At 36.3% G+C, this 16698-nt stretch overlaps 1 protein-coding gene across 1 annotated transcript; it reads left to right on the top strand.

Annotated features, from left to right (window-relative positions):
* The first annotated feature begins 2157 nt into the window (after positions 1 to 2157).
* On the top strand, positions 2158 to 16478 carry LOC142621467 (uncharacterized). Its single transcript, XM_075794715.1, has 4 exons — positions 2158 to 2521; positions 7400 to 7626; positions 8468 to 8725; positions 15945 to 16478. The coding sequence occupies exons 1-4, from the start codon at positions 2338 to 2340 to the stop codon at positions 16248 to 16250; spliced, it is 975 nt and encodes a 324-aa protein (XP_075650830.1). The 5' UTR covers positions 2158 to 2337; the 3' UTR covers positions 16251 to 16478.
* Positions 16479 to 16698: the final 220 nt, after the last annotated feature.

Genomic DNA, 16698 nt, shown 5'->3' with positions numbered 1-16698 from the left:
AGACGACCCTTGGGAAATGCCCAATCCAATCCAAATAGGCCCCCCTAACCCATATGAGGATAATCATGACCCATGTACTAACTTTGACGAAGACTAGTTCCAAGGAAGAGACGGATGGGATTAAGATTGTCCAACACTTAAAAAAAAGTCTCAAAAACGTCTTGAAGTAGCTTCATTCAACCTTATCCAAGCATGTCAGATGCACTTATTGCTCTCTGCTGCAGCCTTATCCAGTAGAAGCTTTCACTCAGCCAAACCCCTACCTTTTCATCCACTTATCACCCACAAGCCAGGCCCCTATGACCTCATGTAAGATTGGACATAGCTGATTGTAAATTGTAGATAAGTTGTTTTGAATTTTGTGGCCTACACATAACCACTTTGTAACTATGGGATGATAGAACTTAGTCTCCTTCATAAATCCTTCCCTTATGTCTAATGTAAAGACCCTATGCAATCTAATAATATCAGTGAGCTTGTTTTATATAATCTTCTATTCTACTTTATGTTTCCAAGTAATGTTCTATGTTTCATTAGTAGTTTACTTTCTTAACCAGTTCCTATAAGTATCTTCTTACACCCCCTTTGAATCCCCGTCTATGTGCCTTGTCTGTGTGTCCTTCCTCATCTCACTCTTTATCCAAACTCATTCAAAAAATTGGGGCCGTTTGGTAACGTTGTTCTAGTAACGTTGTTTGTATTTTTTGAAAGTAAGTGTGGGTGAAAATGTGTGTTGAAATCAAGGGAGTTGATACCGTACCGTACCGGCCGGTACGGACGGTATTTTCTGTTCCGCCACCTTTGCCGGTACAGAAACACCTTTGTTTCGTACCGGTTTAAATACCGGACATACCGGGTTGTTTCGTCCATTCCGGAGAAAATATCGGATTCCGACCGAAAAATATGTACCGGACCGAAACAAAACCAAAATTACAGAATTAGATTTAAATATAAAAACAAAAAATTAGTCTCTCTCCTTCCACAGTAACTTACCGTTGCTCACGCTGATGTTGCCACCTCCATTTCGCCTTCATGTTGCCAGTTAGCTCAGGTTTTGGCGAGCTCCTCCTCCCTGCTTCTTCTTCTTCTACTTCTTCTTCTTCATTTTCTTTGTTCTTGGCTCTCTTACCCGGATGCTTTCTGTCTTCTAGTCAACTTTATATTAACTTTTTTAATACTTTTTCATTTTTTCTCTTTTTTTTTTGTGTCTTCTGCCAAGCCCATGTGAAAGTTACTTCCAATATCAAATTTTAGTACCATTTGTCATGGTTATTGAGTACTATTTGTTAGTGACATGATGTCATTAATATGCCATTGCCTCAAAAGAAATTTATTTATATATTTATATTATTATTTTGACTATTATTTTTAGTATTAGTATTTGAATTCTCAGCCGAAAAAAAAAAAAAATATATATATATATATATAATATATAAAATAGTGATAAATCTGAAACGGTACACCGGTATCCGAAATATATCGTACTGCTGGCCAAACCGGTATAGCCTCCGATACGGTATTGACTTCCTTAATTGAAATACGTGCGTTGTTTAAAAACTGAATACATGTGTTTAAACAAATGTATTTAAACAAATACTAAACTTGTGTTTAGTTGCATTTGTTTAAAATACTCAATTTCACAGCCTATCAATATGTCAAGTAATTATGATTAGAGCAACATTACTTTCACTATTTCACATACGAATACTTATTTTATTAGAGAAATGTTATGTTGATAACATTTTCACAATAAATATTAAGTGGTAGGTTGTTATGGATAGACTAAAAAGTAATTTCAGAAGCATTACATAACACTTCTCTTTTTATCACGCACCAATCATAATTCATAACTTATTTTTTTCTCTGGAATATGCCCGATCAAATCATAACTTTTTTTTTTTTTTTGGTGAGGGAAATCAAATCAAATCAAATCATAACTTGACACAACAAAATCAAATAATTTATATTTATTTTATTAAAAAAATAAAGAGTGGTGAAAATAACCATCATTGAACTTGCCATGATGGTCACATTGCCCTTATTCCGCCCGCATTCAGAACTAAAAATATATACAAAAATAATAATAATAATAATAATAAATAAAAAGACAAAATTACAAGTCATAATCAGCAGAAATTAAGAAAATGGGATTACTATTAAGACCAGGAATTCATCAGTGCCACTACCACCAGTACCACCACCTATTACCGGTACTTCTAAAACCAAAAATTTCCCATTTCCATTCCCATCAAACTCCAAACCCACTTCTACCGTTTACACCTAGCCAGAAGAGCATCGCAAACAGTGCGAGCACTTGCAGAAGCAGCACCCAAAAAAATGATCAAAGCTATTAGAGTTCACGAACTTGGTGGTCCGGAAGTCCTCAAATGGGAAGATGTGGAATTAGGAGAACCAAAGGAAGGCGAGATTCGTGTCAAAAATAAGGCCATTGGCCTTAATTTTAACGATGTTTATTTCCGCAAAGGAGTTTATAGGATCCCCACATTGCCCTATACCCCTGGTTTGCTTTCATTTCTTTTCTTTCTCTTTGCTTTATTATTATTATTATTATTACTTTTACTTTTTTAATCTAAGAGTATTATTATAATATTAGCTTATAATGCTTTAGGATTTTAGATCATGTTAATGATTAGTATTAATGACTCGTGTTTGATTTGTATGACACATGTTTGTTATTATTTCTTATTTGAATTTATTAAACTTTACCGATTGAGTTAACTGGAATCTGATTTTTTTTTTTTAAATAACATTAATTTTCAAATAATTTTGTTAGTTAGCATGTTTTCTTATTTAGGAAACTAATATCTCGAATGTAATAAACTAGATATTGGAAGTGCTAAATTTCAAGATCGTGGCATAACAATCAAGTTTGTAGAACTCGATTTCATTTAAATTGAAATTGACCCTTGTAGACTCGATTTCTTATCCATGCCTTTTCCGTTACACTCCTCTCACTCACAACCAGAAATCTTGAAACCTAGAAATCACAAAAAAGAAGAAATTAACGAAGATAGAAACCCGCGAAGAACAAACCCAAACCATGTAGACAGAAATAACAAAATTGAACACAGGAGGCAAAGTCTGCAGGCGGTAACGATGGGGTTTGTTGATGTTTCTCTCTGGATCTTTGGGTGGGTTTCTTGATTCTTGTTCTTGATTCTCTCTGGGTCTTTGGGTTTCTTGATTATTGATGTTTCATTGGGTTTGTTGAGATAACTCGTTTCTTGATTCTTGATGTTTCTCTCTGGATTTTGTTGGGTTTGTTGACAGAGTGTTGTCGCCAACGGACGTGAGAGAGTGAGAGATGGAGAGAGCATGGCTGAGAAGTCGAGTCTATAAGGCTCGATTTCAATTTAAATGAAACCAAGTTCAATTAACTCGATTTCATCACTCCAAAATCGAGTCAGTTGCGCTCAAAATGTTAGTTTCTTAAATAGTTTTGAAAATGTGCGAACTAACGAAATTGTTTGAAAATTGATGTTATTTTGAAAAAAAAATCCCTGGAACCTTCTTAATGACGTGTGTTAGTTTAACATAAAATATGCGATATACGGAGTATCAATTGGTTGACATCTTCTAGTGTTTCCAATGGAGACTTCCATAGTTTGAATTTCCCCTCCCACATTGTCACTATTGAGTTATAAAATTAAATAAAAAAAAAGTGATGTCCACACCTTCTCTAATCACTTCATAGTTCATAGATATGCCTTGCCCTTAACTTGGTCTAAAATGTAACAAAAGAACAATAGTGGGGGAGCTCCAGCCCTCTACTATGTGAGCCATTGGCCAGAATTGATTGATCAACAAGTGAACAAGAAATTTTTTATGTGAATTAAAAAATGGGAGGTATGAAGGCTACTCAATGGGTGATGAGAATTTTGAAGTGTTAAGGGATTTAGCAAATTCCTAGGAGTTTCTATAGAGTATTTGGAGAATAGTTTATGGCCTTATTTGGTACAATTGAGGAGAGATAGAGAAAGTCAGCAAGTGAGGGGAGTGTGCGGTGTTTAACTAACCTAACTCCTAGAGGAGCTAGGGATCTTTAAAATTTGGTATCTACAGTTAATTATGATGCTGGATGAAGTGGGAATACTAGTAAAGGAGGGGTTGTTGATGTATTCCTAATGAAGCTACACCTGTTTTCTTGGAATATAGTGTGTTTAAATGATCCTAACAAATGAGTGGTTGTAAAAACCATGTTGAAGGGATGGAAGTCTGATGTGGTTTTTGGTTAGGAAACAAAATTGTCAAAATGTATGCAAGTGTTGTTAGAAGTCTTTGTAATGGTCATTTGAAGATTGGATGGTACTTGAAGCAAAAAATACAGCAGGTAAGGTGCTCTTAATATGGGGCAAACGGGTGGTTGAAAAAATTGATCCAGATGTGGGTGTGTGGGGAGGTTTTCTATTTCATGTTTATTGAGTAAAGCTATGAAGAACGGGTGCATATTCGGATTCAGGTGCAGGTGTATATACGGGTGTGGGACTTGGCAATTTTTGAAAATGTAGGGTCCAGGTGTGGCGATTATATTGCTAAGCATACTTTTTCATATAATTGCTAAGCATACTTTTTCATCTAATTGTAAATATATACCAATTTAAGAGTAATAATAGATAATAACTAAAACATGATATTCATAAATTTGAATACAACTCACAAGTTTATTTTTATTTTTTTTAACATGTATTTTGGCCATGATTTCGGCCGATTTTGGCTTGAATTGGCGCGAATCGGCCGGAATCGAGGCGGAATTGGCGCGAATTGGCGCGTATCAGTGCAAATAAAAAAAAAGGCCAAATTGACATGTTGGAGGAGCGTCACTGCAAGTCCGATGCAACGGCCCTAAAGCTGCACCCGTGCTTTCTAGGAGTAAAGTGAAGGATATATTCAATTTGGTCTTTATTGGAGTATATATCCCTAATGATGACAAGGTAAGTAGTCAATAGGAGTTAGAGATTCATAGCAGTGTTGGGAGGTGGCTTGGTGTGTGGCAAGGGAGTTCAATATAGTTAGATTTCCAAGTGAAAGGCTAGGATACGATCAATTCACTATTGCTATGACAGAATTCTTAGAATTCATTAATAGACTTTGACGTAGGACAAATTGGAGAAATTTTTCTACGTGTAGTTATGGTGGGTTAAGGTTTAGAAGGATTTGTGGATTTTGGGGTTTGGAATCTTTTTAGAAGAAGGGTGAGGGATCAAGAGAGAAAAAGGTTTGATTTATGGTTGAAAAGAGGAGGAAAAATAAATGAATTATTTAAATATATGAACAGTACTGCAAACAGTGCCCATGAACAGTATAAAGACTTGCCTAATACTTCTAATCAACTCTCCATCTCCTTTGAATACATTGAACACAGGTATAAAGACTCTTTCTTGTACCAGAAGTATTAGGACTACTAGTTTGACTAGTAAACTAATACCTTATAAAATGCTAACTTGGACTAAAGAAAATAATATCTAGGATACTTAGGATCTCATAGAAAATTCTAGACTCAACTAAATTACCAAAGTAACCTTAATTTGCAAGAATTGTAGAGCGACTGAATATAAAACTGACCATAACTACAACACAACAAAGCCTTAGTCCCAAAATTTGGGTTGGATATGGATCATCGACATATTAGATTGGGTTGGCCATGTGGATTCTTTTCCTTCATTCTATTGTATCTGAAGTCATGTTCTCTGTTACTTCCCTAATTGACAAGTCATTTTTTATTACTTCTACTAATGTTATTTTTGTCCTTCCTCTACCCCTTTTTTTTTTACATTCCCTCGACTTAGATCAACTCACTATTTCTCAACCTATCAAGATGTGGGCAAAAATTTATGCAGAACTCACAAACATGTTAATACAAATACTTCCAATCATGTGTCAGCCTCCGACAACAATAAACCAACCATGTGCCTTATATGTGTACAACACATGAAACTAACAGAATGGGGTTACCAAGACTTGAACCAGGGACTTTCACAGGCAATCCAGCTCAATACTGTGCTAGTAACCATCAGTTCTACAGGCTGTAGCTGTCAGGAAGTGGGCCAATAGTGTATGTGCTCACCAAATTGTTAACTCGACCAAAAGACTTATTTTGTTGTGATGAAACTACTTTCCTTCAATTAAGCTATTATTTTTTTTTGATAAGTAAGAATGATATATATACGAAGGGTTACTCTATGCCTGAAAAAACACAGAGCAACCTAGGAGATACAAGAAGAAGAAAACAAAGAGAAACAAAGACAACAAGAAAATTAGAAAAGGAAAAGGGAGCAAAGAAAAGAAGGGAGGGAATCACTAGACGTGAGTCCCCACGCGCGCGACCAATCAAAGAGAGTCCCACTAAAAAAAACAAGCAACTGTTCACTAGAGTTATCCAAATCCTCAAAAGTCCTCCGGTTACGCTCCTTCCAAATACACCAAAGGATGCACAGCGGGACTAAATTCCAGATCTGAGATGAATGCTTCCCCAACCAATTCCACCAACCAAAAAGCATTTCAGGAATCGATCTAGGCATAACCCAGGCCAAGCCAAAAGTTAGGAAAACAAAGCTCCATAACCGGTAGGCCATTTCACAATGAAGAAGAAGGTGATCTACCGTCTCTCCACTATGACGGCACATAATGCACCAATCCACAAAATCCAATCTCCTCAATCTCAGATTGTCTCCCGTTAGAATCTTATTCCAAGCTACACACCAAACAAAAAAAGAAACTCGCCTTGGGGCCTTAGCTCTTCAAATAGCTTTCCAAGGAAAGATAGTTGAAGGAGAATTTCTTAATTTGTTATAGTACGACCGGGTGTCAAAAGCTCCATTAGACTTTAATTTCCATCTCATCCGATCTCTAACATCCATAGGAGGGGCTATAGCACCCAACATACGAAGAAACCGCAGCCCTTCATCCATCTCCCAATCATTAAAAAATCTACTAAACCGAACATTCCAAAATCTTCTATCCTCCGCCCCCTGCCTTTGCAAAGAAGCTTCAACAGAAGCCTCCTTCACAATGGCAATGCCAAACAACCTTGGAAAAGCCAATTGAAAAGGTTGATCCCCATGCCACCCATCCTGCCAAAACCTCACCCTATTCCCCAATCCAACCACAAACTGACAATTTTTGCTGAAATCCTCCCAACCCATGCGGATACTTCTCCACAAACCACACCCATGACCATAAGCTATTATTCAAATAGTGATTTCCTTACGACCATAGTGCATATGTGGTCTCAGAGAGTTTTGTTAGTTTCTGGAACTTGGGATAGTTATAGTACACACTGGAGATTTTTCTTTGAATGGCACAATAATGGATTTACCTATTTTATATGAGGTTAGGTCCTAAGGTGGGACCAATTTATTAATACCAGTTTCTGATGCAGGTAGGGAGGCTGCTGGGGTGGTGACAGCTGTGGGTCCTGGACTAACTGGCAGGCAAGTTGGAGACCTTGTAGCTTATGCTGGTGATCCAATGGGCTCATATGCTGAAGAGCAGATCCTTCCTGCAAACAAAGTTGTGCCTGTTCCTCCCTCTATTGATCCTATCGTTGCAGCATCCGTCATCCTCAAGGGCATGACAGCTCAATTTCTACTCCGCCGTTGCTTCAAGGTAGGTTCTATACTGATGCAGCTGCATATATACTGCAGAAAGTTGAAATTTATATTAAATTGAGCCTTTGAAGTATTTGGACCAGAAACCTTGATATAAATAAAAACTGTGGTAAAATATCATCTAATATTGAGTTGGTATCATCTGTGAATATGTATTCTGCATCACATGCATTTATACATATGCAGTCTGTTAATGCTTGTAAATTCCAATCTATATTTAGAAGAAGGATCATCATCGCCATGTTAAGGGTGTGGCTTAGGGGTGTGCATGGGTCGGTTTGGGTCAGGTTGAGGGAATTTTTCGACCCAACCCATCATGGAGGGTTAAAAAAATCCAATCCAATCCAATCCAATCCAACACACACACGTCACTCATATATATATGAAGTTTATGTGAAAATCAATTTTGGATCTGAAGTTTTTGTTTCTGTAGTCATTATATGATTGAACAGCTGCTACTTTACATTTTTCTTTTTCGAATTTACTTGAATTTATTGATCTTTGTGGTTTTGGTTGATAATTTTTGGCGTATCTCTCATATACATCCCATGTTGTGTCCCTTTTCTTTTGAATTTTTTTAATAAATTGTTATAGTGTGTGTATGTGTGTAAATAATTTGGATTGGCAGCAATACCATGATAAATCTGAAGAGGTCTGTATTCATCGGTTTGAAAAACTGTTATTTTAAGTATATTGCTATGCATTTGTCCCCTATTCTCCTAATTAGCACAAATAGAGCGCTTCAAACCTGGCATTGTGCTAAATTTGGCTCTCTTTCCCAGCCTGTTTAACATTCTTATTTACATCAACTACTAGATATGAATAATTGTCTTTTGTAGGTTGAACCTGGACACACAATCCTTGTTCATGCAGCAGCTGGTGGAGTTGGTTCTCTATTAAGCCAGTGGGCTAATGCCCTAGGTGCCACCATCATTGGAACTGTCTCAACGAAAGAGAAGGCAGTTCAAGCCAAGGATGATGGATGCCACCATGTTATAATCTATAAGGAAGAGGATTTTGTTGCTCGTGTCAATAAGATAACATCAGGCAATGGGGTTGATGTTGTCTATGATGCTGTAGGAAAAGATACCTTCCAGGTATTAGCATTTTTTTTCTTCTCACTCTCCCTTCATTTCTGGAGGAATTTTGGATCTTTAACTGAGATATCTTCATCTTCTGTATTGGTGCCATCAAATGATGCATTTAAGATATATTTATATAATTATATTTGATTTTCATAGTTAGCTCTTTGTGTCATCTCATATTTGTATCCAGGGGTGCAACTTGATTTAGGTTGCTTTACCATTGAACTTTGCAAACCCATTGATTGATAGAGTATTCATTTTTAGGGTTGTGTGGTTGAGAGGATAGAAATCTAGGATGGACAGTTTTTTTTTTTTTCTATTTTTATAGACGAGATAGGAAGGATGGAAAAGTGTAAGGATATATATATATATCTGTGTGTGTGTGTTATTTGGTTGAAAAGAAAAAAGGAGTGGATATAAAAGATAATTTGTATAAATTTATTGTTATAATCTTATTACATAATAGGAAACTTTTTGTTAGTTTACAATTTTTATCCCTATTTTTTTATAGGAAAAGGACAATATCACCACATAGATCAGTAGAGATGAACACGTCATATATATATATATATATATATATATATATTTTTTTTTTTCTCTACCTGTTTATTTTGTGTAAAAAATGTAATTATCTAAATTATATACCATGATATCTTATAATAAATAATAAAACAAAAGTCTTATTACCTATCCAAAAAAAAAATTCTCCCAATCATATTCTGTGTAGAAAAATGGTCTTAAGATCTTGATAACAACAAAAGTCACCGTTGTCTAGGTAATAAATTCAACCGAATTTTCACACCTGCCACACATATTCCTTCCAGTCTTGAGATCTTGAAAGGCACAGGACGAGGGCAAAAGTATTGTAGCATAGTTAGGAGTTTTGGTTATCTTACTAATAGGCAGGAGATAAAGGAAATTTAGGGACATATAAGATGAGATAACAAAAGAGTGGGGCTAAGATTAGCAATGCCCAAACCAAAAATGTGTGTGGTTGAGCCATTTGCCCAAGTGACATGACAGGAATGATTAGAGTGGTGAAGTTGGAAGCAAACCTGAGTTACCACCCATCATGTGATTATTGACACCTAAGTCAATGGCCCCTATCTGAGTGAGAGTGGTAGTGGAAGAAGATGCAGCGGAATGAGGTTGTAGAGACACAACACAACGATTCTCTCTCTCAGGAATAGAGATAGTTTGGTTGCTGAAGTGGGTGTAAGAGGCTATGAAGTATTTTACTTTATCTGAAAACTGACTGATGAGCTATAGGTTTGCCATAAAGGTCCTAACAAAAATCTACATTGTGATTCTCACCTCCACAATGAGTACATTTATAAAGGTGCTGCCTTTACTTTGGCCTCCCCATTGATCACAACCTCCACAGCCTCTATTACCACGTCTGGTTTCATAGGCCTCCAGCTGTAGTAGCTAGGTAGATTGATCAAAAGATTAAGTTATGATATTTGTGCTGGAATCAAATAGAGAGACTTGACGAAGATGATTAAAAACCTCACTTAAAAAGTTTTTAGGCCAAGATAAGGTTTGTTGAAAGTCTGAAAGGAATACAGGATTTGAGATTAGAGGTTATTATATTTCCTTCTACCCTCATAATCTTGTTTCCTTTCCATGGAAAATGATATGGCAATCGAAGGCTCCTCCAAGGGTAGCCTTCTTTTCTTGGTCTGCTTCCTTAGGTAAGATCTTAATAACAGACAACCTTCGTAAAAGACGAGTGATAGTGCTTGACTGGTGTTTTATGTGTAAGAGATGTGGGGAGTCGGTGGATCATCTTCTACTTCATTGCACCATAGCTTGGGAGTTGTGGTCTTTGGTTTTCTGCTTATTTGGTATTCAGTGGGTTATGCCTCGTACTGTTCTTGAGTTGTTTGAGGCTTGGCAAGGAAAGTTTGCGCGACATCGTCACATTGATGTTTGGAAATTAGTACCTCACTGCTTGATTTGGTGCATTTGGCGAGAAATGAATGCTAGAAGCTTTGAGGGCTGCGAACGCTCTTTGCTGGAGATTAAGTCTTTTTTTCTTACACACTCTCTTTAAATGGAGTGTGGTTTTTTCTCATTTTTCTTGTTCTTCCTTTTCTATTTTTCTTGACCGTTGTTCTTTTGTTTCTTGATTTTTGCACCCATAGTACATCCCTAATGTACTCGGCTTGGCAATTTCTTTATTATTATTAATAATATTCTTACGTTATTTATCAAAAAAAAAATTTATTTTTTATAAGTAATGATATTTATTATGTGAATAGACTATTTTGTACGCATAAGAATGAGCACGGAGTAACCTAAAAGAATTATATATATATAGGTAAGAAAAAAATATCTTAAAGACACTACAATCTGCTGGAAAAACACAAAGAAGTCAAAAAGTACATAAAGAAGAAGGAAAAAAACAGAAATCAAATTACAAAAAAGAAGAGAGCTAATGAACAAGGGGATGGAGTCACAAGATGTGAGTCTCCAAGCCCGAGAACAATCAAACCAAAAACCACTGAAAGAAGTAAGCAATTGATCTCCAAAACTATTTACATCCAATTCCTCCAACCAAAAGGAAGATCAAGCACTGTTCTTGGTAAGACCTAAGACACCCTAAAAGATCGAAAGACGAAGCACCATAATTGTTGTGCCTTCTCACAATGAATCAACAAATGATCCACAATCTCCCTACAACAGTGACACATGCAACACCAATCAACAAAATCAAACCCCCTACTCCTCATATTATCACTAGTGAGTATCTTATTCCTAGCTGCAGTCTAAACAAATAAAGAAACTCGTCTAGGTGCCTTCACTCCCAAAATACCTTCCCAAGGAAAAGTGACAAAGGCGGAGTCTCGTAAAGCATTATAGTGCGAGCGAATGTCAAAATTCCCATTCTTCTTCAAAATCCATCTCAATCGGTCCCCATTATCAATTAAAAGGGTATTATTCTCCAAAAAATGAAGAAAATCCACCATAGAACCCACCTCCTAATCGTTCAAATCTTAGGCAAACCTCACATCCCAAGTCCACCTTCCCCCTTCCCTCTGTCTGGTCAAGGATAATGCAACAGAAGTCTCTTTCTTCATGGCTATCTCATACAAAACAGGAAATGTCACTCGAAAAGGTTGACCCCCACACCAACAATTATGCCAGAATCTCACTTTATTTCTACCCTAATCTCAAACCAAGTTTTTTTGGCTAAAATCTTCCCAACCCATCCCATACAAATCTCTCTACACAAACCGCAACCATGAACGCTCTTGCCTAATTTAGAAGTCTATCTCCTCATTCTTCCCCAAACTTCATAATTATCACCCTCCTCCAAAGATGACTCTCCTCAACCCCAAAATGCCATAGCCGTTTTCCTTATAGAGCTTTATTAAACTTAGTTTGTTTCCTTATCCCTAAACCACCATGGCCATAGGAACGCACACTTTATTCCATCCTACCAAATGTTGTTTGAATTCGCTCCCCATACCTTCCCAAAGAAAATCCCTTTGCAGTTTTTCAATCTTATTTGCCACACTAGTAGGAATGTTAAAAAGTGATAGGAAATAAGTAGGAAGACTTGATAATGTACTCTTAAATTAAAGTCAGCCTACCACCTTTGGACAAATATAGTTTCTTCCATCTTGCCAATCTTCTCTCAAATTTCTCCAATATAGGATTCCAAATAGAAGACTTATGAGAGGCCCTCAAAGGCATGCCAAGATAAGACATGGGTAGATACCCAACCCTACACCCCAAAAGCCTTGCCAAAACATGCATATTATCTACTGCCCGAATTGGGGCCATTTTGCTCATATGAACATTAACCTTCAAGCTAGTGACAGCTTGAAAGCATAGAAGCAATATCTGTATATGAAGAATTTGCTCCACATTTGCATCACAAAACAAGCTCGTATCATCTGCAAACAAAAGATGTGAGACACAAACTCCATCACCACACAAACTCCATCACCCCGCCTACCATTAGCCTTAAAGCCACTAATTAACCCCCCCCCCCCTCCACTCTCTTTAACATCTTACTAAAGATTTCTGTCATGATAAAAAATAACGGAAGAGATAATGGATCTCCTTGTCTCAATCCCCTCAAACTTCCAAGAAATTCAGTTGGTGACCCAGTTACCTAAACAAAGAACTGGATTGTGGAGATACAAGTCCAAATCTACCTACACCATTTCTCTCCAAAACCCATCCTCCTTAATAGGTCTAGGAGTGCCTCCCAATTCACATGATCATTTGCTTTTTCAATGTCTAACTTGCATATAACCCCCGAAACTTGACTCTTCAATTGACTATCTATGCATTCATTGGCAATAAGAATTGAATCAAGGATCTGTCTACCACCCACAAAGCCATTCTAAGATTTTGATATCAGCTAGTCTAAAACCCTTTTTAGGCAATTTGCCAACACCTTAGCCAAAATTTTATACATGCTCCCCACCAAACTAATAGGCGTGAAGTCTCTAATATATATATATATATATATAAAAGTTAAAGCGTAGCATTTATTGTTTCTATACTCTTGTTGAACCACCTCATTAGCCATATCATTATGCTTTTTCTTATTCCTTTTTACCTTTAATTTTTTTGACAATATTAAATATATTAATATATTGGTTTTACATATTCCTTTTAGGCGGTTTTATCATATTTATCTACTTTAATTTTGATGTTATAACTAAATAATAAATGAATGAAAAATCAAAACAAAAATATTGTCTATATATATATATATATATATCTATATTTTAATGTTATGTGGTTTTAACTTTACATATAATTTTGTCTTTACTTGTTCATCTACGTTAATTTAGATATTTATAATTGAAAATTGAAATCAATGAAGAATAAAAAATTTTAAAAAAAAAGACTATAAAAAGGTCTCCATAAGTCTTGCTTAATCTTTAATGGTAGAAAAGATACAGCTTGACAACTGCTCCATAGGAGAAGTCTGCCTAAAAAATAGAAGAGAATTGTCACTTGAAAGACCTCACACACAAGACCAGTCAATGTTCGAAATATCAAAAGTGTGGCTATTTTGTTCATTCCATAAAATCCACATTAAACATACGGGGGCAATGTTCCAAATATCCAAGGAGCGCTTCTCAAACCAATTCTTCCACCCAAACGTGATGTCCACTATCCTTTTAGGTAGCACCCATTGATCCCAAGAGCTCCAATGATGCATCTCCACAAGATATCACAATTAATCAATAATTGATCAACTGTCTCCCTGCTACACCAACACATACAACACCAACCCACTAGAGAAAATCACTTTATGAGATTATCACAAGGATTTTTCCCCAATCTACTATCCATACAGAGAAGGATACCTGCTTAGGAGCCTTAACATACCAGATACTATTCCAAGGGAAGGATGTGACTGGTGTACCTTGATTGGCCTCATAAAAACAGCAAACAGCAACCCTATTACTCCCATTTAGTCCCCTTCTCATTTTATCACACCCCCTAGGGGAATTGGTGGATAAAAGATATAGAATAGAATGCACTTGCTCCAACTCCGAATCATTAAAACCTCTGTGAAATCTCACATTCCAACTCCACCCCTCCCCATCAACCAATGCTGAATGAACAGCAGCATGTCTAGCTACTATGCAAGCATTTACATCTTGATAAAAGACCTGCAGAAAAAAATTCCCGCACCACTTGTCCTGCCAAAGTCTCACTCGTTCTCCGTCCCCCCACTTCGAAACACACATATTGCAGTAATCTGTCCCAACCAGTCCAAATACTTTTCCATAAGCTACAACCATGTGTTCATGTAATTGGTTTCGAAGTCCAACCAAGTAATGGAATTTTTTTTTACCAAATAAAAATACTTATACTGACTTTGCCCGCTGAGCATTATTATTATTACTTAATTTAATTGAGGTCATTGAAAACAGTTCACGGGAAAAAGCAAACCAGAGTCCAATTCTTTATTTGATTCCATCACAACCACTGAACATGTAACCCAACTACAAGAAATTTAATTAACAAAAAAAAAAAAAAAAAACAGTTCACAATTTCTTAACCAGAGAAAACAGATTCATTAATTCAAGAGATTAAAGAGACCTAAATAAATTGAGTTGATTAACAGCACAAAGAACTTTCCAATAACACAGCTGAGATAAAAGAAATGAGAAATAGATTAAGAAAGCGATATGGGTTAGATTACTCACCGAGACTCAACCCTTGATTGCAGTGGAGTGAATCATTGATTAAGTCTTATTGACGACATACTGAGTTTGTACCAGCAGATGACATCTTCTCAGGGTGACAATTTCAACCGGTCATTGTTTAAACGAACCAACTGTCTTGGTGTTGAGATTGTCGAAATCAGGTCTAAGGAATTATCAATGTCCGGTTTGAAGTTCCTTCAACGGAAATTGACTGTGGGTGGTTGCAATCGGGAGTTGTGGCACAATGGTTGGGCTTTTGAGGTTGATTACGGTCATGGTTGTGCCAAGGATCAATTGCGTTCACAGCAGAGGTCAAATGCAGTGATAGTCACAATGGTACAGTGGTTGCAGTGATGTCTTGGTTGTCGACACTGGTTGATTAAGGATGACAACAGTCCACAGTTTACATGTCTCTAATACTATGTAACCCATTTTTTGGTAAATTATTCTTAGAATTAATAAATATGGCTCTAATACGTAACCCATTTTTTGGTAAATTATTCTTGTGGTTAATGAATATCATTAGCCCTAATAGACATTATTTATAGTCTTGTGAATAAATACACTGTGACCAATTTACTGTTACTCTTACATGAATATAACATTACTTTTAAACTTAATTTTATTAAGGGTTTGGAGTATCAAGGCATCATACTTACATATATATATATATATATATATATATATATATAATAAATAAAAAGTAAAAAACACGTCATACTGTTTACAGCCAGCTCTCCCCTAATGTTACCTTGGCATTTCTCAATTCCAAGCTAGACATGTCAAACTCAGATATTTCTATTTCAAGTAAGGTTTGAAAGATTATGAAACATGTAAGGTAATCACTGAATCAAGTTCTGCCATCCCACATAATAAAACCAAGCTTGAATGCTAATAATCAGTAATGATCAAGCTCAAATTTGATGCTCCCAAACCTTAACTTGAATTTACTGAAGTTCGTACTTCATAGCTTTGGTTAGCTGTTCTGATTTGTTTGTTATGTGCTGGGAAGAAGTTTCTTATTCGAAAGTTAATATATCCAGGGATCATTGGCATGCTTAAAGCCTTGTGGGTATATGGTGAATTTTGGTCAGTCATCAGGTACACCAGATCCACTTCCATTGTCAGCTCTTTCTGCGAAATCCCTGTTCTTGACCAGGCCTTCCCTCATGCAATACACTGCAACTCGGGATGAGCTACTGGCAACTGCTGGGGAGGTATTTGCTAATGTTGAATCTGGTATCTTGCGAGTTCGAGTAAATCACACCTACCCGTTGTCTGAGGCAGCTCAGGCACATGCAGACCTTGAAGGTAGAAAGACTACTGGTTCCGTTGTGCTGATACCATAAGGCATCATTCAGTAAGTCCTTCCAATTATCTTATTGGTTTATCCATTTGAAATGCCTTGTAGTCTGTGTGGAACGATATAAATGTCTTCTGGATATGGCTGGGTAGCCGAATGTAAATTAATGTTTTGAAACTAATCATCAAGAGAACTATTGTGACAGGAATAAATGGATTTAAACTGTATCTTCCGTTTTCACAGATTTATAATTTCTTTTACTTTTGTATATGTTTGAATTTTGTTTAAGTGATTAAATTTACTGTTTCTTAATATATTAAGCTTTTAGGACAATCAATAAATTATCATGATATCATAGCACATCGTCCTTAGTTCGAACCATGTCTCTACTTTACCTCGTATATATTTACCATCGTCCTAAGTTCGAACCACGTCTCTACTTTACCATGTTTGAATTTTGTTTAAGTGATTTGGGATAGCAAGTATTACAATCT

This window comes from Castanea sativa, chromosome 1, assembly GCF_040712315.1.
Source record: "Castanea sativa cultivar Marrone di Chiusa Pesio chromosome 1, ASM4071231v1".
NCBI classification, from domain to species: Eukaryota; Viridiplantae; Streptophyta; class Magnoliopsida; order Fagales; family Fagaceae; genus Castanea; species Castanea sativa.
Note: the sequence above shows the minus strand (reverse complement) of the source record. Positions and strands in the feature narration are given on the sequence as shown.